This window comes from Podarcis raffonei, chromosome 5, assembly GCF_027172205.1.
Source record: "Podarcis raffonei isolate rPodRaf1 chromosome 5, rPodRaf1.pri, whole genome shotgun sequence".
NCBI lineage: Eukaryota > Metazoa > Chordata > Lepidosauria > Squamata > Lacertidae > Podarcis > Podarcis raffonei.
Window position 1 is genome coordinate 58901124 of NC_070606.1, and position 24663 is coordinate 58925786.

At 42.7% G+C, this 24663-nt stretch overlaps 1 protein-coding gene across 1 annotated transcript in view; it reads right to left on the bottom strand.

Moving 5' to 3' along the window:
- Positions 1-121: 121 nt before the first annotated feature.
- FBXW4 (F-box and WD repeat domain containing 4) overlaps positions 122-24663 on the bottom strand; it is a 78758-nt gene continuing 54216 nt past the window's right edge. The window contains exons 6-9 of the mRNA XM_053389433.1: positions 22096-22161; positions 6363-6503; positions 6059-6200; positions 122-880 (exon numbers count right to left, since the gene is read on the bottom strand). Coding sequence (XP_053245408.1) covers positions 764-880; positions 6059-6200; positions 6363-6503; positions 22096-22161 — 466 coding nt within the window. The 3' untranslated portion in view covers positions 122-763. The remainder of the gene's footprint in view (positions 881-6058; positions 6201-6362; positions 6504-22095; positions 22162-24663) is intronic.

The window sequence follows — 24663 nt, forward strand, 5'->3', positions numbered from 1 at the left end:
AAAAAAAAAGCTCAACAACTCCAATGGCAATGGGTAGATCACTGCCAGTTATTTTATACTGGGAGTAGATCACAGTCTCTTGGGAGTTGGACGTGCCTGATGTAGTTCAATGTTTCAAAAGTTACAGCTGTAGAAATAACTTTATTTTTAGGTAAGCAAATCATTGCATTTGATCCTAGGAATCTATTCAAATTATACAGCTATTAGTCAGTCACTGGTTTTGAACTCACATTCTTTCTTCCCATTGTAAAATTTATTTAGCACATTGACCTGACAACACCTTTCTAGCGCAGCACTCCTTGTATGCAGCCAGTTAAAAATTGGTACAATTTGCACAGAGTAATCTAAGGCTTTGGTCTTATAGCCCAGTGTCCATTTATGTGGCAGTGATGAGAGTCAGTGAAGTAAGCAGCTAGTCCCATCCTCCTAAACTAAATCCAAAACATGAAGAAATGGTTGGCTTGCAGCATTCAGAGGCCCAAACAGAATCTATGCTGATAGCAAAAGAGAATGCACAAGTTGCCAAGCTGAATAATCCCTTAAAATAAATTAAAATGCAACACAAAACCCCAAAATGTGCAAAATAAAATGAGGCAAGGAGACATTAGCCTTTAATGGAACCAGAAGGCAGGTGAACATTCCTTCCTTGGGTTCCCCCATAGCACTTAGTGTGAGTTTCAGGCTGCTTGTTCTGTCAAGGTAATCATTTCCTTTTTGTGCTCCCTGAGCTGGGTATTATATCTGCAGTCCAAGCCAATCTCCATCAGGAGGTAGTAAAATCAAGGGCATACAGGGCAGATGCCAGGGTGGCATAGAGATGAGTGGTGCTGAAGCGCAGGCAATACACAGGACTGCTGGTGGGTGATGACAAGTAGAAGCTCTGTAAAGAAAAAAGATAAAAGATCCTCCTAGATAGGTGATTTCTGTTATTCAGGAATAAGAGCCAGTGATAAGATGGCAATCATCCAGCACCCACAAAATTCCATTGCACCCTGTAAATCTGCATCTGCATCATAGCAAGAAGATAACAGAACTGAGGTGAGGCAACAGTGAGGGCACTGCCAATTGTCTTTCTGAACGAGACCAGCTCAAAATGGCAGCAATAGCTTGAGAAATCACCACTACACAGATATAGTCCTACTGACATCTTTGGAGTTTGACTGAACCCAAAGTTGTTGTATCAGATCCCCATAGACAATTCCTTGCTCTCCCAATTAATTTGCATTCATTTATTTAGAACACTTCTTGATTGCCCAATCAACAAAGTCCCCTGGGCAGTTCACACAGAGTTCAAACAATGAAAACTTTAAAATTATTAAAACATTAAAAATGAATCAGTTGATCCATCTTTTAGATTTAGGGGAGCTAGTCTCAAACGTTTGTTGGGGGAGATATAGGTTTATTTGGGGGGATTTATTTGTCCTGTCTTCACGCTTTTTATGATGGAGGACCGCTGTAGTCACCCCCAACGACACCTTCTCAAGATGGAGGGTGAGGGAACAGCTGCAGTCGCCTGTGGTTCCTGCGCAATGTTTGCCATCTTGCCAAAGGTTGCAGGCAGCTTTACCTGCAGCAATTGCATGTTGATTGCCCTCTTAAAAGACAAAGTCCAGCAACTGGAGGAACGTGTAGCTACGCTCCAAAGAATTAGAGAGCTGGAGCTCTTCTTGGAAGCAACAGAGCACACCGTCTCCACCAAGGAGGAGACAGGGGACTCCCCTGAGAAGGAGGCTAGTTCACCAACACAGGAGCCAGATATATGGAGAAACGTGACTCAAAGAAGTAGGAGGCCCAGGGTTCGCTCTGATTGTTTAGAAATACGCAATCGCTTTGAGGTCCTTTCCCCTAGCATGGAAGAAGAAGAGCAGACTCCATTTGAGGATCTCTCCCTCATTACAGTCGATCAGGTATATGAAGACGAGCAGCAAAGGCAGTCCTCAGGGAATGTGCAGGCGACCTTGGAACGGACACCTCACGGAAGAACCCCGACCAGACCTAAGAGGAGGCGTGTAGTGGTGATAGGGGATTCCCTACTGAGGGGAACAGAAGCAGTGATCTGTGGGCCTGACAAGATGTCTCGGGAAGTGTGCTGTCTCCCCGGGGCTAAGATCCAAGATGTAACTGAACGACTGCAAGGAATCATAAAACCCACTGACAAATACCCCTTCCTCTTGGTTCATGTGGGAACCAATGACACCGCAAGCAATAGCCTCCAGAAGATCAAAAGAGATTACGAGGCTCTGGGCAGGAAATTGAAGCAATTAAATGCACAAATTGTCATCTCATCTGTCCTCCCAGTTGAACGACATGGCCCAGGGAGAGAGGGAAAAATAGTGGAAGTGAACAACTGGCTTCGCAAATGGTGTAAACAGGAACGGTTTGGATTCTTAGATCACGGAATGCAGTTTCTTGAAGATGGACTTCTGGCAAGCGATGGGCTGCACCTCACAACGGTTGGGAGGAATGTTTTTGCAAAAAATCTCAGAAACCTCATCAGGAGGGCTTTAAACTGACTAATGTGGGGGAGGGAGACAGTGCTCCTGAAGGTAGGAGTCTATCAATTGATGAAGATGATCATCCAAATGTCATAGACCGAATGGAGCAAACAGCACGCAGACCTAGTGGTGGGAGGAAAAAATCCTTAAATAAGAGACACGGGGGAATGATTAATGGACTTCAATGTCTGTACACTAATGCGCAAAGTATGGGAAATAAACAAGATGAGCTTGAGCTCTTGGTACAGCAAACTAAATATGACATAATAGGAATCACTGAAACCTGGTGGGATAAGTCCCACGATTGGAATGTAATAATGGAGGGATACAATCTATTTCAGAGAAACAGACCAGACAAGAAAGGAGGAGGAGTGGCGTTATATGTCAGGGATGTTTATACCTGTGAAGAGATCCAAGATTTAGAACCTCAAAGCCAAAGTGAGAGCATTTGGGTCAAAATTAAGGGAGAGAAGAATAACAGTGACCTCATTGTGGGAGTTTACTATAGATCCCCAAGCCAAACGGAGGACATAGATGATGCCTTCCTGGAACAGATGGCCAAGCATGCAAAAGGAAGGGAGATAGTAGTAATGGGGGACTTCAATTACCCGGATATTTGTTGGATGTCAAACTCAGCCAAGAGCATAAGGTCAAACAGATTCCTCACTGGCCTTGCAGACAACTTCATTGTCCAGAAAGTGGGAGAAGCAACAAGAGGAACAGCCATTTTAGATCTGGTCCTAACCAATGTTGATGACCTGGTTAGTGGGGTAGAAGTGGAAGGATCATTAGGCGCGAGTGATCATGCTCTTCTGAAGTTTACTATACAGCGAAAAGGAGCAGCCAAGCATACTAGGACTCAATTTCTCGACTTTAAGAAAGCCGACTTCATAAAACTTAGGGAAGTGCTTGGTGAGATCCCATGGACAGTAATACTAAAAGGAAAGGGAGTTCATGATGGCTGGGAGTTTGTTAAGAGGGAGATAGTAAAAGCACAACTTCAGGCAATACCAATGAGACGGAAACATGGAAGGTGCCTAAAGAAGCCAGGGTGGCTATCTAAAGAACTTTTAACTGAGTTAAGATTAAAAAAGGATGTGTACAAAAAATGGAAAAGGGGGGAAACCACCAAAGAGGAATTCAAACAAATAGCCAGCACGTGTAGACACAAAGTCAGAAAAGCTAAAGCACAGAATGAACTCAGGCTTGCTAGAGAGGTTAAAAGCAACAAAAAAGGCTTTTATGGGTATGTTCGTAGCAAAAGGAAGAACAAAGAAACAGTGGGGTCACTCAGAGGAGAAGATGGTGAAATGCAAACAGGGGACACAGAAAGGGCTGAACTCCTCAATGCCTTCTTTGCCTCAGTCTTCTCCGATAAAGAAAACAATGCCCGACCTGAAGAATTTGGAGCAAATGATTCAGCAGAGGAAACACAGCCCAGAATAACTAAGGAGATAGTACAAGAATACTTGGCTAGTCTAGATGTATTCAAGTCTCCAGGGCCAGATGAACTGCATCCAAGAGTATTAAAAGAACTGGCAGATGTGATTTCAGAACCACTGGCAGTCATCTTTGAGAATTCCTGGAGAACAGGCGAAGTCCCGGCAGACTGGAGGAGGGCAAATGTTGTCCCTATTTTCAAAAAGGGGAAAAGAGAGGACCCAAATAATTACCGCCCAGTCAGTCTGACATCAATACCAGGGAAGATTCTGGAGCAGATCATTAAGCAAACAGTCTGTGAGCACCTAGAAAGGAATGCTGTGATCACCAATAGTCAGCATGGATTTCTGAAAAATAAGTCATGTCAGACTAACCTGATCTCGTTTTTTGACAGAATTACAAGCCTGGTAGATGAAGGGAACGCAGTGGATGTAGCCTACCTTGATTTCAGCAAGGCATTTGACAAGGTGCCCCATGATATTCTTGTAAAGAAGCTGGTAAAATGCGGTCTTGACTATGCTACCACTCAGTGGATTTGTAACTGGCTGACTGACCGAACCCAAAGGGTACTCATCAATGGTTCCCCTTCATCCTGGAGAAGAGTGACTAGTGGGGTGCCACAGGGTTCTGTCTTGGGCCCGGTCTTATTCAACATCTTTATCAACGACGTGGATGATGGACTCAAGGGCATCCTGATCAAATTTGCAGATGACACCAAACTGGGAGGGGTGGCTAACACCCCAGAGGACAGGATCACACTTCAAAACGACCTTGACAGATTAGAGAACTGGGCCAAAACAAACAAGATGAATTTTAACAGGGAGAAATGTAAAGTATTGCACTTGGGCAAAAAAAATGAGAGGCACAAATACAAGATGGGTGACACCTGGCTTGAGAGCACTACATGTGAAAAGGATCTAGGAGTCTTGGTTGACCACAAACTTGACATGAGCCAACAGTGTGACGCGGCAGCTAAAAAAGCCAATGCAATTCTGGGCTGCATCAATAGGAGTATAGCATCTAGATCAAGGGAAGTAATAGTGCCACTGTATTCTGCTCTGGTCAGACCTCACCTGGAGTACTGTGTCCAGTTCTGGGCACCACAGTTCAAGAAGGACATTGACAAACTGGAACGTGTCCAGAGGAGGGCAACCAAAATGGTCAAAGGCCTGGAAACGATGCCTTATGAGGAACGGCTAAGGGAGCTGGGCATGTTTAGCCTGGAGAAGAGGAGGTTAAGGGGTGATATGATAGCCATGTTCAAATATATAAAAGGATGTCACATAGAGGAGGGAGAAAGGTTGTTTTCTGCTGCTCCAGAGAAGCGGACACGGAGCAATGGATCCAAACTACAAGAAAGAAGATTCCACCTAAACATTAGGAAGAACTTCCTGACAGTAAGAGCTGTTCGACAGTGGAATTTGCTGCCAAGGAGTGTGGTGGAGTCTCCTTCTTTGGAGGTCTTTAAGCAGAGGCTTGACAACCATATGGCAGGAGTGCTCTGATGGTGTTTCCTGCTTGGCAGGGGGTTGGACTCGATGGCCCTTGTGGTCTCTTCCAACTCTATGATTCTATGATTCTATGATTCTATGATTCTATGAATCAGTTCAGTTTCCTACCTAAAAACCAGAACAAAACAGCATGTCAGCATTTAAAACCTGTACCTGGTCTCATGAAGTCATAAACACAATTCCTTGTCCTAGTACCATGACAATATGGAGCAGCTGGCAGGCTTGTTTTGGTCCTGTAAGAACATTTGTACCCCGCCCTCCTGGAGCTCAAGGTGACAAATACAATTCCCGTCCCCCAACCAAAAATTAGTGTGTAGCAGGCTTATGCCCCAGGGAGGTCACTTTGGTGCTGCTAATGCAGTGGTTGGACTTCACCCCCAAAGGCACACTCCACTGTGTCTCGAGACAGACGGATGCCAACCAACCAGCACTGAACAAGTTACTAAGCTTCATGGCTGAGTACGTATTTGAACTCCCATCTATTACTGTTTACGTAAAGCAATCACGAATGAGCAGAACTGACACACATCTCCACACCCTTAGTCCCTGTGTGGGAAACTTGATATAGTTCCCCTTTTATCAACTTTTGGGAACATAATGGTGATTCCTTACCTGCAAGCACCTGGTTTGTCGCTTATCCCAAAGACGGACCACACCATAATAAGAAGATCCACTTGCAATCATGTGATTCCCATTGCTCCTAATGCAGTACAGGGCACTGTCATGAGGCTCTTCCCATTGCTTGACACATTCCCTTTTGGGGAGAAAAACGTCACAAAAGTCCTTTAGAGCATTCTTTTCCACATACTGGATCACCAGTCCTTATGGATAGCCTGGAATGTCAGAGCAAGACACCCAGGAAATTGGCAACCAGAGTATTCCCAACCAGCTTCGATAAATAGGCTGCAAGACTGACCTTGTGCTCGTCCGTAAATCCCAGTATCGGATATAGGTATCATACCCACAAGACAGCAAGGTGGAAGGTGTTTCATAGAAAACATCCAGGACTCCAGCTCCTCGATGGAAGTCTGTCCCAAGGCAGGTGACTAGTTGCCCACTGAAAATAGAACCGATTATGATACTGAACATCTTTTTATTACATATGTTAGGCTTCTGTTTTGATGCAGTTCTTCTGTCAGGGAAGTTTAATGAAATGAAAATGTTGAAAGATCATTCAAGTGCAGGTTAGTTTGTATCCAGTTTTTTTAAAAGAAAAAGAGCACAGGTTGCATACCAGGACAAATAAATAATGGCCATTTTGCCTTTGAAAGTATAAAAGCCGTTACTCAAATCTACCTCTCACACTAAGCAGGACTAATATGTTTTTCTGTACAGCAAAGAGCACCGGTAAGCAGCCCTTATATTAGCAAAGATGGAGATTAATTTAGATAATATACTAGTTGTGGAATCCATAGACACCACATTAGTGGTCATTAGAAGATCTCTGTAAATATGAAGAGGTATATGTGCTTGGCTTTAGTATAATTCTCCCTCTGGTATACTTATATTATTTTCTTAGGACTCTGCTTCTATATCTAGCCATAACAATTTGGGGCTTCCTTGGCAAGAGAGGGCAACCACTTTGTGAACAGCAAGACGTACAACTGTGTCAGAAAATAAATCTTTGTTGAGAGCACTACTATCCTTGACAAACAAAGACTCACGCAAAAGACCTCCCTGGTAGACTGAAGGAACACTTACTTGATATAGTGGAAAACAGCATGTGCTGGAAACAATTGTGCTTCTCCAAGGGTTCTATGTATTTTGTCTTTGTGCTAATAGCCCTAAGCAATCCTCTCTTGTCTACAAATACCAGCACAGCAAGGAAGGAGACGCTCAATCAGTGCAATCCCACATTATGGCTGGAAGATCACTGATCAATTGTAAATGCAAGAGTTCAGAACGGAAAGCAGGTTTTCATGAAGACTGTGGACCATAGCAGTGAGCTGCATTCTACAGCTCAATTGTTTAGGAAGCTTTTGCCTGTTACTCCCCCCCCCCCCCCAGCATTCATGTAAAATGGTTACTTGTATACCTGAGAATGTAAAGCATGAACATGGCCAAAAAAAGTCCAGTGTTTGGAAGCATGTGTACCCTGAAAATTGCTAGGAAGCCTTGACTCCCTTTGTTGCACATAGATGGCAAAAACAATATTTGCTGCCATGTGATGAGTAAAGCTGCCCTTGGTTTCTGATCTGTCCAACTCTGAATGAGTGAAGGATTCTTCTCATGGGAAACATTTTCTGGCTCACTGCATTTTTAGGCAGCATCTCTGCAGTACTGAAAAGCAACTCCATTTCTCCAAGACTCATTTCCTTTTTTATTTTGTTCTCACCTAGATGGGTTGTATTGCATCTGTACTCTAGATATGTTTTTTGTTTTCAGTAAACCCTTTCTTTCAGTTCACCTAGATTGGTTCCCTTCTTCCAGCCAGCCTCTTGCATGTAATGTTAGTGTTAGAGATGACAGCATTCACTGCACTTCCATCATTATCATGAAAGCATTTCAACCTGCTCTGTCGTGAACTCTTAGCATTGCAAGACAACAATGCCCAAGGGAACTATCTAAACTTTTTCTAGTGCTCAAATTACACAGGATACAGCAGTCCCCTATCTTTCATGTCAGCTTATCTCTCATGGCAGCCTTCGGGGGGAGGTGGGGAAGCATGATACGGCTAAAATTGGGGAAGACTGGGGATGGACCATATCGTTGTTGTTTTTAAGTGTCCCCACATCACACAACCAACACTGAAAGGCAGGCTGTGTTCATTCCCATCATCTGAATCAGTCTATTGAGCAGGCTCACTTTAGATGAAAAGCCATCTGAGGCTGATTTCACAGGGACCCAGTCTCACAGACATGGCTCGGGTTGCAGAACTTTCTGCAGCCACTTCCCCATGGCTGGAAGGAGAGGAGCTGCTTCTGTAATGCCCCACCTTATTCAGGAGGCATTTTCATAAAGGAATGAGAATGCAACTTTATCAGGAGACATTTAAGGACCAAATGGGCATGAAAGGCAAAACGATTGCAAGGAACAAGAGGCTGAATAAGACAGCTGAGTAGTTCCCTTCCTTCATTACAGCTACAAGGTCTGTCTAGCACAGGGCTTTCTGATTAATTAATACATGCTCCTAATCCACCTCCCTTGCAAGAGAAAGCCGGGCTGCCACAGTTCTCACTACCACTCAGACAACAGTGTCCAATGAAGCCCATTCAGCCACTAAAGACCCACATGTTCCCAGCCCTTCTCCTCCTCCCTAACGGTCTAATCAGAACTGGTCACAAAGCACCAAGCGCCTGCTTTTCAGGCTGCCGCACTGGCTCTCGCTCCGTGGGACAATGCAGCCCCACTCCCTGAAGCAACTAGTGCCTCCCCCTCCTCCCAGTTATTTTGTTACTTTCTGCTCCTTGATCCCGTATCAGTCTTTCTGGGGCACCCGAGCCAGAGGCCTTAATTCCATCTGTAATCTGGGCTAAAGCCCCATCGGGGGTGGGGGGGATAAAGACCACACAATAGGCGAAATAGAGTCCCGGGAGATGTTCAAACAAGTAAACACCGTTGTGTCAGAGGAGCAAAATTGCTGAGAAAGTAGATTAGCACCAGCAGCACTGGTGTCCCCCAGATCAGAAGTTGAGCCCTGCCCTGCTCGCCAGAGCCAACACGCTTCCATGATCACAGCACCGGCGGCCTGCTGGGGCCGGCCCATCTCCCCCAGTCACTCTCCAAAAAGCAGATTACGGAGAATAACAATTTCTTTGTGGCTGTGTAATTCCCTCCGTGACCGTGACTGTGGAACACTCCATCGGGCCGTAATGCCAAGGCCTTAGCAACCATTTAACACAACCAGTCGGCCCTAGCGATGCTCCCCCCAAGGCAAACCTCTTGGGCAAGCTTTAACATCAAGTGCAGGAATTAATCCTCATCCCTCCCCCCCCGACCCACCCACAAAACCTGAATCCAGGGGTGCTGTGTTATTGCACTTTGTGTTTCTCAAGGCAGGGAATTGCTGGACAAGTTCTTAAAACATTAACCCTTGGAGGGAAGGAGTGTAGCCCATCTGCTCTATACAATATGCAGCTAGAGGTAGATGAGGGGAAGACGTTTGCAGGATCAGGGCAGGAGTAAGAGGCAGGGGACCCGTCATCTAAAGAAAGAGGGACTCTTAGCCAAAACAAAAACAAAGAAAACTGCCCCGCTTTGCAATTCAGAGGAGGAGCTGGGGAAAATGAGGTTAGTGGGAGCTATACTTAGGCACCCTACTTAGGGATGCTGGCCAGATGTATATGGAAGCATACAGAGGCAACTATATCACCATGCACTGGGAGCTCTCCAGAGACCTGGCTTTGCTTCTCTGGCTTTGCCATATTCCTCAGCCCGGCTCTTGAAATGCAGAACCTCAAGATATGAAGAGGATTTCCTGTCTCTCAAAAGGAGGAACACCTGAAAGGATGGTCCTTTAACTCTTGGGCAAGAACATCCTGATAAGTTGAGGTTTGCCTGTCCAAACTGATCCAAAAGTCGTAGAATTCATCGAAGCATAGAATTGGAAGGGACCCTGAGGATCATCTAGTCCAACCTCCTGCAATGCAGGAATATACAGTTGTCCCATATGGGGATCGAACCTGCAAACGTGGTTACCAGCACCATGCTGATAACTGAGCTATGTGACCACATATGACTGCGATTATACTGCAGTTGTGTGACTGACAGAGTTGCCTGAAAAATGCTCCTTAGATCATGGCTGAACTGCCAATAAGCTTTCCTCTCCTACACTCACATTAGTGAAAAACTTTCCAAGTTGTAAAAAAAGAAGAAAAAAGCTCTTGACAAATGCCAATAACCAGAACAGAGTTGGAAGCACATCATCTATAGAGGTGCTTCTATACACATTAGAAAATCTAGAGATTACTTGGGCAGAGAACATTTATCAGGAATTGAGACCATGGCACTTAAGTTAATCATGGTTATAAAGTAAAATAATATTGTGTAACATTAAAATGAAGCCATCCTAATCACCTCACAAAAACTTTTTTAAAAAAAGCAAACTTCCAGAAATTCTCATGGGATGCTGAAGATTTAACAGAGCTTCTGTCCTTTCTAATGAAAGCACCTGTGGTTTTTCTCCCTTGATACAGCATGAGTAGCACCACGTTTGGATGGAAGAGATGTACAGGCAGTTCCCCTAAAAATAATCTATAACTTAAAAGAAGCCCAATCCTGACTTGTGCAGTGTGTAACATACCCTAAGCCAGTGGTTTTCAACCCTTTTTGTTGAGCAAGTCCTGTAACAAGCTCCCCCTCCTGGAAAGTGAAATAAAAACATTTTTAAACTATTACAAAATTCAAAGGCAAAAGTTTGCAATAACTAATCATTACTTGGAATTATTCAACATCATGGGACAAGAATGTTCACAAACGTATTTCTAAGACTTCATTAAGCTTTCAGGGTCAAGACTTGAATTTGGTGAATTTTGCAATATACAGTATGTCAAGAGACAAACTCAGGCCTTGTGTTATTTGTGGGCAGTTCCCACTATTGCAACGCAGGTGTCTGGCCAGCATGAGAGGGCAAAGCAAAATGCCTAAGATGGGAGGCTGTAACATTTTGCAGAATCCCATGGGGATGCTTGCTGAACCCAAGGTTTCTATGAAAAATGCTGCCCCAAGTGGTACTATACTAACAGAGCCTTCCAACAGCTCTTTTTGTCTGAAACGGTAACACTGAGAAGATACCCAGGGAGCTAAGGACATGTTGCAAGGCACTTTTGTGTGGGGGTGTGTGGATATGGAGGCATTTCAATCTAAAAGCACTTCTAAAGTGGTATAAACTACATTCCCATTTGTAAGGAGGATTTGTTAGTGCAAATGAGCTCTCAAGTCTGCAGATGCATCCACAGGAGCTCTCCACCCTTTATCCTGACATGAGATCTGTAGCACTTACAACTGCTACATTTACTTACTCACCCACTCATTCTCTTTTGTGTCTGAGACACGACTTCTCCATCAGCACCTCACCTACCTTCCAGGCTGGGGAAGGATAACATCAAAATGTGCTGGCAGATGGGGACTGTTCAACCTCTTCTGCTTAGACTTGACCCTGAGCCCTCTCATTTATGAACAAAATGATTTCCAAAGGGGTGCCCGTATCACTATGTAGCAACAAACACTAGAGTCTCTCCCCTGTAAGAACTATATTGTGTCGTCACCTTTCATAGACTTCATCAGATGCATGGAGTAGTCTGAAAAGTTTAGTAGGCCTATACACAAACTGATTCAGATCAAAAGCAATCAAAAAACAAACAAACACGCATTAAAATGTAGCCACAAGGAAGAGAAAATGCAAGAGGTGTTCTATCCAGAGTGCAGAGGGAGTTCAGAATTCAGTTTCAGCCAGTGTCATCACAAAATGAAATCTGAATGGAAAGGGGCAATCAACAATTATAAAAGCAGTCAGTGATCAAAATAATTGTTGAATTCTGTTCACTCTTTTTGTATAAGAACTGGCAAGACCTTTCTTGCATCAGAAACTGTGGGGCTGGAAGCATATGAAACAGAGAAGCAGTTTGCCATTTCCTCCAGATAAATTGACGAGACAGCTTTAGAATCTTATTTTTGGAGGCTACCTATGTGTCTTCCATAGTGTCAAGGTATTCTGGGGCAAGCGCAAACCCTAACTATATGTTCCACTGTAGCTGGTTTACCCACAGAAATAACTACATGTGTGGGTGGATTACTCATTCCACTACTTGTTCAAGTAGTAGACCATTTGTGTGAGTGGTTATTTCTGCAGTTATGTCTGTCCTGGCTCGAGCAATTCAATCATTCTGCCACCACCCATTTTCCATAAAGATCACCTTTCAACTCCACACATCATAGAAAGGTTGAATGGCTTCTGGCTAGGTTTAAGGAAGCCAAGACTCTTGACGTTCAACTCACTGTGCCCTCATCCTGGAAAAGCTTTTCTGTTTGCAACACTACAAAGAGACATTTCGACTCTAAACAATGCCCTTCGTCAGTTGGCAGGAGGCTCTTGTATCTCTTGCTACTACCCAAGCCCCTTCCAAGTGGCACAAGCATCATCTTACTAGGGTGAAGGCTGCCTGCTCAACAGTTTGACTGCTGAATACACAAGGTCATCTGGCAGGGGGGAATAGAATTTAGTTTGCCAGCAGCTCCCCTGTTTTGTCACAATACCCTTCCTGAAATAGTATTCTAACCACACTACTAGCACTAGGAAATCAGCAGCACAACCAAGATTAAAAAGGCAGAACAAAATGAGATGACCTGGAAATTCTCCACTGGGTTGCTGTTGTTTTTTACCCAAACCCGGTCTTCCATTATTCAAGTTGGGTTGAGAACAGAGGCCATAAGAAGTATTGTAGCACTTTCAGGTCCAGTAAATTTAGGAATGAATTCTCAGAGGCAAGAACCTATTTCAATAGCTGCAGTGCACTAGAACTGACATGAATTTAAATTTACAAATTAGATGTATCAGAAGCTAATTTTGATGCTGATAAGTTAACACATTCATCTCTCTCTTTTCCAGAAGTTTAGACAAAACAGAAGTGGCTAACCTTTACAGGTCTAACAGTTGCATCACCAAGCAGACCTCTATTTCATTGCATGCACATGTATTAAAATAGTGGGGAACCTTTTTCAGCCCTAGGCCCAGATCCACAGTTGACGTGCTTTCCATAGGTCATTTTGCAGTTCTGGCAGGTGGGTGAGGCCGCTCACCTGTGATCTCACAGTGTTAAGATCTGAGAAAAGCCTCTGCTGCTGGCTTTTACCATCAAGGAGCAAGCAGCCTTTGAGTACTCAGACAACAAATCTCCACACCTGATGTCATATGACTTCAGGTGACTAACAAGTGGGCATGATTTGTCCAAAATGGCCTCACAGGCCAAATTCAGAGGCCTGGCAGGCCGAATAAGGCTTACAGGCCGGGGACTCCCCACTTATTAAAGCAAACATGCATGATCTTAACCCAGTATATCATCCATGCGTGATCATCTACATTGGTAGAAAAACATGCCCAAGGCAGGTTTAACTACGTTGCCAAAATTTGACGAAAATTTTCATGCAGAGTTATGTTTGGGCATTGTTCACAGATGTTTGGGTTTGGGTCTCAATAGCCAAATGCTTTGTTTCAATCAACTACAAACAGTCTGCCAACAAAATTCAGGACCTGGACTGTTCCAAAGCCAATATAGAATTGTGGTACTACTAAGAAATGACTGGGTGCTTAATTTTAACCAGAACTGAATTCGCAAAGGTAATTCCAAGATGGTGCTGCCCAAAATTATTAATTAAAACGAAGCTAGGATTCTCAAAATACTAACAAAAACCTGTGAGTCACAGAAAACTACACAAATGCTTATTCCTGCCACTGCCCGCCCCCAGCCTTAGTTCTCCATTTTGATACATTCCAATTTGTTTTTTAAAAGTCACACTGTTGCTTATGCCTATGATTCGCTAATAATATAGGGACGGAAAGCATACATGGTGAGAAGCACAGAAGAAACAGGAGGCGGTCTACTGCTTTTATGAACTCACAGCTAAAAGTTTATTAATAAAGAATCAACAAGTGTTCCTGGACCATTTACAAATGAACCAGAGTGAAAAGAACTTGGAGGTGTAGCCATAACAGGCTTCTTGGGACAAGGCTGCTTTTTAAAAAGTTAACGCTGGACAGCACATTGCTTATAATGCTCCCTGTGCCAGCTGGAGGCACGCATGCCTTTCGCTACAGCAGGGGTGGCAATGATAGCGGTGGTAGCGAGGCTGGAAAAAAAGCTTTGCCCTCTTTTCTTCTGGTGACTCTGAATTAGCCCACACACACTTTAAAGGTTCCAATAAAGAGATACAATTTCTTTACCTTTCCTGGCTCTGAGACCCTGGAAGTTTTTTGTTGTCCGGGTTGTCGTAAGGTTAAGTTCAGAGGATAAACTGACATGCTAGCTATGGGAAAAAGCCAGTTTTCTCAAATAAAGCCACAACGGTGCAAAGGAGACCCCTCTGGGGCTTTTATTTGGGAAAACAAACAGAAATGGCACCAAGCCCTTCTGCTTTACGGGCCAATTTAACTATCAAACCAACTCTCTCCCTCCCAGAGGCAAAGAAGGGAGAGAGACACGGCAATATGACAATGGCAAGAAACATTCAGGGGAGAAAGGACAAAGCAAGCTGTCTGTCTCCTTGTCTTTCTTGTTCAGGGTTCTTTTTCTTAGCACACGTGTGTTCTTGTAAAAACGATTAGATTGCAATTTGTATAACATGGTGACCCCCAAATTCAGACGTTTAACCCCTTTTCTCTGCAAAGAATGTGAAGAATGTCTCAAAGATGGGGGGAATTCGCTCAAATTGGGGGGGCAGTAAGGAAAACCGGCGGGGAGTTGTGTGGGAATAAGCCACTGTATAGCTTCTTTTTGAACAGACAGCACTTTGGAGGTCTCCTTCGGCTGTCAGACAAAAAAAAAAAAGAAAGAAAAAAGAAAAATGGAGATTCCAAATCAAAACAAAGCCATCTGTTTAAATGAGCCAGCCCAAAGGGTTGGGGGGGGGAGTGCTGTGTGTGTGTGTGTCCATCCCACATGTAGGTGCTCTTATTTTTTATAGCTTCTGTTGATTCTCTTGCCACCTAGAGGAAAATAAAGATTGTCTTATGACTCATGAGCATGAAACTGATCAGAGACCGAAATCTTCTGGAGGATTTTGTTACAGATATTGCAAGATGCTGTTTGAGCACATGAAGGGTCAGAACAGAAGTCAGGAGTCCAAGTTAGATTGAAGGGTAGGTGCTGTTGCTTTAACTGTATAAGAACTTCAAATGCAGCAAAAGAGGGCTAAGAACTAAGAAAGTTCAAGTCTACCTAGAACTCCTTGTAACCATGGTCCTATGCACATTGACTTTTAAATAAGCTTCACAGAAAGTCCATCCAACTTACTGCTAAATAAAGGTGGCTGGGACTGAGCTATAACTTGCACTAAAAGGCAAGACACCGTGAGAGTTATAAGGTAGAATCTTTGACCAAGATTTTCATGCACACAAAAGCTTATACCCAGAACAAACTTAGTTGGTCTCTAAGGTGCTACTGGACAATTTTTAATTTTTTAAATTTATTTCTAATTATTAGAGTTTGACTCTATCCATAAGGCGTATTTATACAATCCCCCCCCAAATGCAAAACACAGACACTAAAGCTCTACAAAGTGTATTAACCTCTACAAAGTGTACCCGACACTAAGGTCGGAGAAGCCCCTCGAGATATACCTGGAGAAAAGTCTTACTTGTTCAACTCCTCTTGACTTGGGTATCAATCAGATAAACGCATATGCTGCCCCTCTTAGCAGTAAAATATATTAAGCTTCAGAGGGTGAAAGTGCATTCTGGTTACATGTCAGCACACAGACAAAAAGGCTAATTTTTATATTGTGATTTTTGAAAGAGACTCTGCTTCCAAAAGTGAACATCTAAATTCTGATCAAGATTCTTTAGCCAGGAACGTTAATATTGAAAACAACAGAAAATAAGTCAGTCCAAAACTTTGAAAAAAGTGTATGTCTTACACCCCTTTTGAAGAGACAGCAAGAAGGTAGCTTTCCTCACATCTTCTGGGAGAAGGTTCCATAGTTTTATAATAATAATAATAATAATAATAATAATAATAATAATAATAATAATAATTTATTATTTATTTATTTATTTATTTGTACCCCGCCCATCTGGCTGGGCTTCCCCAGCCACTCTGGGCGGCTTCCAAAAAAATATTAAAATACTGTAATGCATCAAACATTAAAAGCTTCCCTAAACAGGGCTGCCTTCAGATGTCTTCTAAAAGTCTGGTAGTTGTTGTTCTCTTTGACATTTGGTGGGAGGGCGTTCCACAGGAAGGGCGCCACTACCGAGAAGGCCCTCTGCCTGGTTCCCTGTAACTTGGCTTCTCGCAGTGAGGGAACCGCCAGAAGGCCCTCGGTGCTGGACCTCAGTTTTGGAGAAGTCACTATAAAAGGTCTGCTCTGACTAGTTGAAGCTTATTTATTTGGCTATATTTCATAAGTTTTATATACCACTTGATTGTAAGAAAACCTTAAAGAATAAAACAACAAAATTATCAATAATAAGAGTTAAAAGCTGCTATTTGAAACTTTTTTTTTTTTAAGTATAAGCTCAAAGCCAGAATAAACACATGTCAGCATTCCACAAGTCTGGATAGGCTTGTCTGAAAAGAAATATTTTTCGCAGGCACTGATAAGGTGCCTGCCTGATGTCACTAGGCAGGGAAGCTATGTCATCTACAAGGGAAGCTCCATGTAGACTGCGCTACAGCTATCCAGCTTGGAAACTACAGTGGCATGGATCAGCATAGCAAAGTCTGACATTTCTATAAGAGGAAGGAAGGAAAACTTCCTTATGACCAGAATATCGTAGGAGACCCTCCTGGCAACACCTCCAAACTGTTTCCCAGGAAGCAGTGGTAGGTCCTGGAGTATTCCCAATATTCTTTAATAAAGGTCTCTGTGATTTATCTTAATTGGGGAATCACAGGCAGGCTGATCTCCTCCACATCCTTACCATTCCATATCAGCATGAATATATATTGATCTCACTGAACAACTACAGGTAACTTGGTATGTTCTGAATCAACAGTAGGAATGGGGAACATGAAACTATGCAGATGTTGTTGTACTACAGCTTTCATCTTCCCTAAACTACTGACCATGCTGATGGCATTTAGAGTCCAACAATATCAGGAGGGTCTTATGTTTTCAATCCCTGCTCAATAAAATTGTGGAAAAGGTCTTCATTTTATGGATGCAATATGTTGTATAAAAACTGGCCTTAAACTTTTGCAGGATCCTGTTCAAGCCCCAAAAGAGAAATTCATCTTAGAATGCACTTCTTTGCAGATATCTTTACTGGATTTCAATGAAAGGAAAGCAATACAACTTACGCTTTCCATTTTGATTAGAGGCCATGTTTCTATGGTATTTGCAAATAAAAAGCTGAATAAGCTTGAATTCATATATGAAAAGTCACTCTAAATCTCACCTGGAAGGTTTCTTAAACAAAGATATTTGAATAATATGTAGCATTGGGATATGTTTGGAGTGATTTTGCTCAGAAAATATTGAAAGAAGGCATAATTAAATCATACTATCAAATTAAACAGGATATAGGTCAAGCACAGACACATTTCCTCCAGAATCTTAAGTGAGGCAGATACTAAACCATTTGTTGGTGCAACAAAGATCCCTAAAAGACTACACAAAGTTTGAAAAGTCAGTGTTATGGGTGAAAAAATGTGAGAAAAAGCCAGATACACACTCCCTTCAACAGTAGCCTGGATAATAAGAATGAGGGATATAGCTTATATATGATTAAACAAACAAATGTAATGGGTCAGAAGAGGCAGGCAACAGGATAACTTTGTTATGAAATTGAGTTTATTCATCTTTCACTGGAATAAGTGTAATGTGCAATTAATTTGTATACAGTATTAGGTGAAATATAAATTGAACAGCACCAATCCAACAAATTCGCACATGTCAGAATGTGTGATGCTTAGCGTGGCATTTACACAGGGCTCTCCTCTTTCACTTTACAGTAATATCTTTGACTAGCATTTCAAATCTCAAGTCACTTATTTTAAAATCCCTATTATGAATGAAGCAGTAGGTATTATTGTGAATGTTAATCAAATTAATCCAATTAATCTGGAATGAAGGAGACTGAAAGTACAGGAGAGAATTGTTGAAACGATGTAATTTACAGCAGAGTTGTGAAGTATATTCATTATGTTGAGCATCTCGGGAATTTAATGAAATGTTATGCATATTATTTTACTGACAAGAAGAAGTGGGGAAAGAAACAACAAACACTGATCACTCTTTCTCTCACACACACTTTTAAACTGTACCCAAAAGTACATCAAAAGGGCCCTACCTAAGCACTCGAAGGGGTAAGAAAAAAGGCACCAGAGAGGAAAGGAACAGAAAACCCAACTGGATGAGAAGTGAAGGTCTGTGGCTTTCGCTTCACATGTGCTCCCTACCCCTCCTCCCTTTCTTCTTCTTCCTTGGCAAAGATAAATGAAGAAGAAGAAGAAAAAAGCCACAATCTTTGTCCATCCGCCCACCGCTATTACCTAAGGGGGAAGGGACTTTTCCAAATAACCCAAAACCACATGTGCTCAGACACAATAGCTCAAAAGGCAGGCTAGGTAGCGGACCAACCCACTTTGTACTGCTAACAAGGGGAACCTAATTACAGGAAGAGGTTAAAGAGGGGCAGATAAAAGGGATACAAAATTTCAACATCTGTTGCTATAAAGGGATAAGAAGTGGGGAAAGGCAAAGGTGTCAGTTTGGTGTCAGAGATGGCATGAAGCCAATTTCAAAGAGTTAAAAAGATCGAGAACTGAAGAGGAAAAATTAGAGGGTTCCTTAAAAAAAGCTGTCACAAGTACTTTTAAGAAAAAGATTATTTAGAAGAGGGAAGAATGTTTGGAAATAGTACAGCTAATTATGACCAGTGTTCACAGGGTCTCTGCAGAGCTGTGGGATCAAGGTGCATGTTAGAGCACAAGAAAAGTCTCATTGGATCAGGTGAATGGTCCATCCAGCCAAGGACTCAACAGTAGCCAGTTCAGTTATTCGCTCGAAGAAGAAAAGCAGGTGTATGCAAGTATATGCACATGCATATACACACATGTTCACAAACTCATTATCCATGCCCTTCTTTTCACCTCCACCTTCTGCTTAAAGACATCTTGCAGAGGGTGCATTGTCATCAATACTGCCATTCATGACTTTTGTCAGATTATTGTTTGTTTGTGTGCATTATTATATCCAGTGACAGCGGGATTCAGGAACCAACTGTGAATAGCATCAAAAGTGTTATTTACTGTTTTAAATAACACTAGAAGGAGAAAGTACCCGAAGTTTGTCCAACAGTTTTAAAGCACAAGCAAGCTTTGTTTCCCTGTTCCCTATTGGCCACCAATCATCATGCAGGCATCTCCTTGAGCCTTTTGAAAAATACCAATCTTCTTTATTTACTTTCCTCCAGAATGCATTTTGTGTACCTGACACATATTTCCCTCCTCGGGGACAGTAACCAGGACTTTTATAGTACTGAGGCCACAATATGAAAGTTTAGAACAGTTCTGTTGCAATACTGGATATTTATAGCAAGCTGCTGATTTTACCTAGACCAAACAAACAGCTATCTAAGCATATCCCCCAGATTTTTCTGGGCAATATCCCTATTTTGCTTTCCTGTAGAGCAGATAAGAGAAAGTGGACCCAGAACAAGTGACAATGGCAAACAACTTACACAGATGTCAGTGGCAGAGGTGGGGGCAGAAATATGGATCTGAACACATAGTCCAGAGTACTGCCACTGCAGCATAGTCCCAAAAGTGGTGAGCTGCATGAGTAAATAGAAACATTCAGAAGCAGCATCTGTTTCCCATCCCCCTGAGGGTGGGAGCCCTCCAAGCTCCACTAAGATTCTGTGCTATGTTTGGTGTCCAAGCAGCATGGCATAGCTTTTCACACATCCAAAGTGTTAGAAACACAGGGTCAGGGAAAAAAGCAAAGGTCATCCCATCACCAACCAAGTAAAGTCACAAACAGAAACCACACCTTTGGTGTAATTCTGTGGCATGTTCCAACTTCTTGAGCCAATGCACCAGAAAGAGAGGCAGCCAAACATCTTTCTGGGAAAACAACACCCAAATGGACCACCATAGTTCGGCTAAAAGATGAGCAGCAAAAGGGCTTTGGAAAGAAACAACTACTAAGGTAGCAGAGTCCATTTGGCCACAGTCAAGCCAACATTAGATTAGAAGGGAAAGAGAGAATAAGGTGGTGAGACCAAAAGAAAAAGAAAAAAAGATAGGGGTCAGTCTGGAATGTGCCTGCTTCCATGGTCTCAGTTCTGGGATCTTTAGTAAAGCTCTGCAGCTGGATCACAACAATCAGCAATCCAACAGTGTCCTGTGGCCCCGTGAGGGCAAAGGAGAGAGACTTGAATACTAAATAGAGTATCTGTTACTGCACAGACATATGTTTATCTACCTAGAACTGCCAAAGCAGAAAAAGGAGGTACAAGGGACTTGTCAGCAAGAGTGGGGAAAAGATATAGGGAGAGGTATGTGACAAAGAGATGTGCAGCTGAATGGGCAAGAAGGTTACAGAATATTGATAGAAACAGCAGAGGAAGGAAAGAGAAAACAAGACACTTGAAAGATTAAAATTGTGAAGAAGCACATGGCTGTTTGGAAAGGGAGGAAGGAAAGAAGGGAGGGGGGGAGGGAGGTCCTGTATTGAGGTGGCAAATGAGCCAGGAGCAGGAGGGCTATAAATAATAAAGAAAATATTTAAACACTTAAGCTATACAAAATGAGTTGGGAGGGGGAATCTATCAATTGTTTGCTTACTACATATAGCATTCCAGAGTGCAAGTAAGCCAGGCATGTCCAAAGTCTGTTTCGGGGGCCTAATCTGGCCCACTGTAGCAGTTTATTTCCTGGGGTAAAATCCTTAAAAAAGCTCAACAACTTCGGTTGGCCACATGTTCACTTCATGAGGTCTGGCCCTCTTGGAAAAAAGTTTGGACACCCCTGAAGTAAGTAACAGAAGTATTTATGGACTTGCAGGTATTCAGCAGTGACTCTTTTGGACAGTGTGAGGGCTAGCTACATTGGTGGGTCCAGAAGAGAACACAAACTCACAAAAAATAACCCTTGGCTGGAAAAAGCAATGCAGTAACAGAACAAAAATTAAAATACCAGTACGGAGAAACACTGCTGGTCCTTCTCCTCCTTAACTGCCCAAATTTCACCAACTACCACTTCTCGTGAGAAGTTGCCCCACCAACTACAGACTTCCGATTAACCTGTATATGTGAGAGACCCAAATTGTGTAGACTTTTGCTCCTCCCTCCATGTGAGGCCTGAGATGGGCAGCCCAGTGGCACAGTGCATTCCACTAAAAACAAGTGAAAAGGGAGGAATCCGTGACACTCAGCAGCCACTGTAGGTAGTTTCCCATTGGTTGGATGATTCCAGGCTTTAGCTCTGCCTGTCAGTCAGGCTTTTGCCTTATTGAAAGATCAAACTCCATCCTGCCTGTTCATTACCTTAATCCTATTTTCTACATAGCTTTATTATCTCTAGAGGCTTCCTTGGGAAAGGCAGAAAAGGTGACACAGCCACTCCTCACTTGCTCCTCAGTGCTGCTTCTATTTGAGGTAAGCCAGGAGAAGTTCATGGGCAAGGAGGATGGCGACAGAAAAAGCCAAAGCAGCCCTCATTCTTCCTGTAGTCTAAGCACAGGAACCACATTACACATAATTCACCAAGCACAGAGACTGTTAATCAGCAAAAGAATTTGCATAGACAAAGTATGAAAATATATTCATTGGTGTGTGTGTGCAAAGAAGTATACAAATATCTCTAATGCAGGATTTTGGTCCAGAGATCAATGACTAAGCTGAACCAGATGACTTCAAGTCTCGGCTACTTCTGAGTTAATGGTACACATTAATTTTCAACTACGGTCAGGTCTTAGAAAGTTTCCACAAGTATTCATCCCACAGGAAGATTTTTCTATTCACTGCCACAACTATAAGAGAGTCTTACCTCCCCAAGTCCCAGATTCTCAAAGGTGAGGTATGTCCACAGCAAGCTGTTCCAGTCACAAATGAACTGTCAATCAAGAAAGAAAAAACAAAACATGATTAGCCATCCTCTTTGTACCATTACTAAATATTTGTGTGACCACAAGCGGATGAAATACACAGAGGCCAGATGCCAAAACATTTGAGAGATGTAATGCATGAACTTCCATGCCCTGAAACCACAGCAGTAAAAAGCAAAGTGCACAAGCTGGAATAGAGTCTGCAATGGGGCTGCGGTTCAAGTCAAGGCATTTGACTAGGAAACATGGAAAGGTGTTCTTTTAACACGAGCTCTAGTGCAACTCTAAACATTATTCAAGTTTATAGTCTCAAGATAGTAATATAACCAGAAAAACTAAATGCCTACCATCATGACAATGCCAGCATAAACAGATGATTCCCAGCTCCCTAAGCCATTTTCTTTAAATGAAGGAAGGGAAGAGCATTTTTCTGCAAAATCTATTTCAAGATAAGCCATCCTACACCTACATACATAATGAACTGGCTCACATGACGTGCTAAGCCAAACCTTTGCTTTGCAAGACTGCACAAACATGTGGACTCCCAGAGAGTTGCACTCAGTCACTAGGTTCCTCCTGTCCTTTTTGCTGCCTCACTGCGTATCATCCAAACAAGGACTTGTAGTTCAATTCTCTCCTCACTAACTACGAGCTGAAACCAAGAGCAAACATTGGCTACAACTGATGGTTAGTGAGGAGAGAGCATAACCACAAGCTCCAGCTCAGACAACATGCTAAGCCAAAGCTTTGGATACCTGCTTAGAGCAACTCAGGAACAATCAGGAACAGGGAGAAGCAAAGGGGCTGCAACCTCCTTTCAAGAGCCCACAACTCTGTACGGTCTTGCTAAGCCAATGTTTGGCTGAGCACATCGTGTGAACCAGTCAGAATTATTACATGAAAAGCTCTTAGAGCTCCTTAGGCAGGTTGAACGAAGTACAAAGCTAAAGGTATCAGTGCAACTGCTGCTTCATCCCCCATTTTTGTGTTGTAGTAAGTGTCCAACTGCCCTTTTCAGTTGGACATCTGGATTAGAATATTGCCTCTTGGAGTGGCTTCATAAACATATCCACAGTAATCACAAACAAACACAAAAGCAGCAACTCCCTAGTCTCACCCCAAGTCCCATAGCTCCTTGCTGAAATCCTGCAACTTTTCAGACCGAAAGTGTCCTGGTTCTTTTTTTTGCTGTTCTGCTTCCCACTCCACCCTGCTTTTCTTCTGTTGCACTATAGTGTAAGAGTGCCCTGTAGAAGGCAATTAATGTGGCAACATCAAGGAAATTCTGCAGAACAATAATGAGCATGGTCTAATACTATGACATACTGCAGAATACACTTGGCAAAAAACAACAACGGAACACCAGTCGAGAGGGCCCTGAGATTGCTGCACCACGGTTTGAAGAAAAGAGAATCGCTGTTTTTCCTTTCCATGGCATCTAGCTTACAGGTGTTAGATCTTCTAGAAAACCAACTGTTGCTGTTGACGCTTCAGGATTTGTGGGCAAAGAATTCAAGGAATCTCTGGTTGGTTGGTTGGTTGGTTAGTTGGCTTCCTTCCTTCCTTCCTTCCTTCCTTCCTTCCTTCCTTCCTTTCTTTCTTCCTTCAATGTGCCAACCAGAGTTAGTTTTTTCTTAGCTAATTCCCTGGACTGTGGCACAGAACAGCCTAGAACCCTATAAATGTGATATTAGTTTATCTGACACTGTCTGTCTGGGTTTTATGCTGCTGAGAAACCCTTCTTTCCACACATATATATCATAAACAGAATAAAGTTTATGGACTTGATGTCATCCTTCACTGGCTTAGATGGCATATACTGCTTCATTGGATGTCTTCCTTGGAATGGCACCACTTGTTCGTCAATTCTAATGTTTTCACATGGCACAAAGCATTGTGGGAGAGTGTTGGTAAACATCCCAAAGGTTTTGCATGGGGGAAGCCTGTCTCTCACAATGTTTGCTCCGCATTGAAGCTGATCATCAAATCCCAGGCCTTAATTGACTTTTGAAGAAGGCCAGTGACATATTGGTCTGGAAGTGTTGAGGGCAACTCTTAACAGCACATTTCGCACAGAACTTTTTGTGAATAGAGGAAAGTGGCCATCTCAAGGTCCTTGACTGAGAGCTGTCATTAAGTCTGCCACCTGTTAAAGTAAGAGTCCTAGGTGCTTGTAAACATATGCAGATCCATCTGGGGGCTCAGTGACCCCAAAAGCAATCAGTAAACTTTGTACGAAATGATAGTTTGATTAAAAAAAAACCTGTTTTGGTGGGTCAGAAGGAATGTTTCAGCTGCAGAAAAATGCTTTTAAAAAATCAGGTTTGTACAAGGTTTTTGTAAACATGTGGAATGCTATTGATCCCCAATGTCATTTGTGGTGATGTTAAGGAAAGTGAATGATTCACCCAATATGAAAATAGTCAAAATAATGGGTGGTATTCAACTATATTTTACTCAGAATAGATGCACTGAAATTCATGAACATGTCTATGTTATATCCATTGATT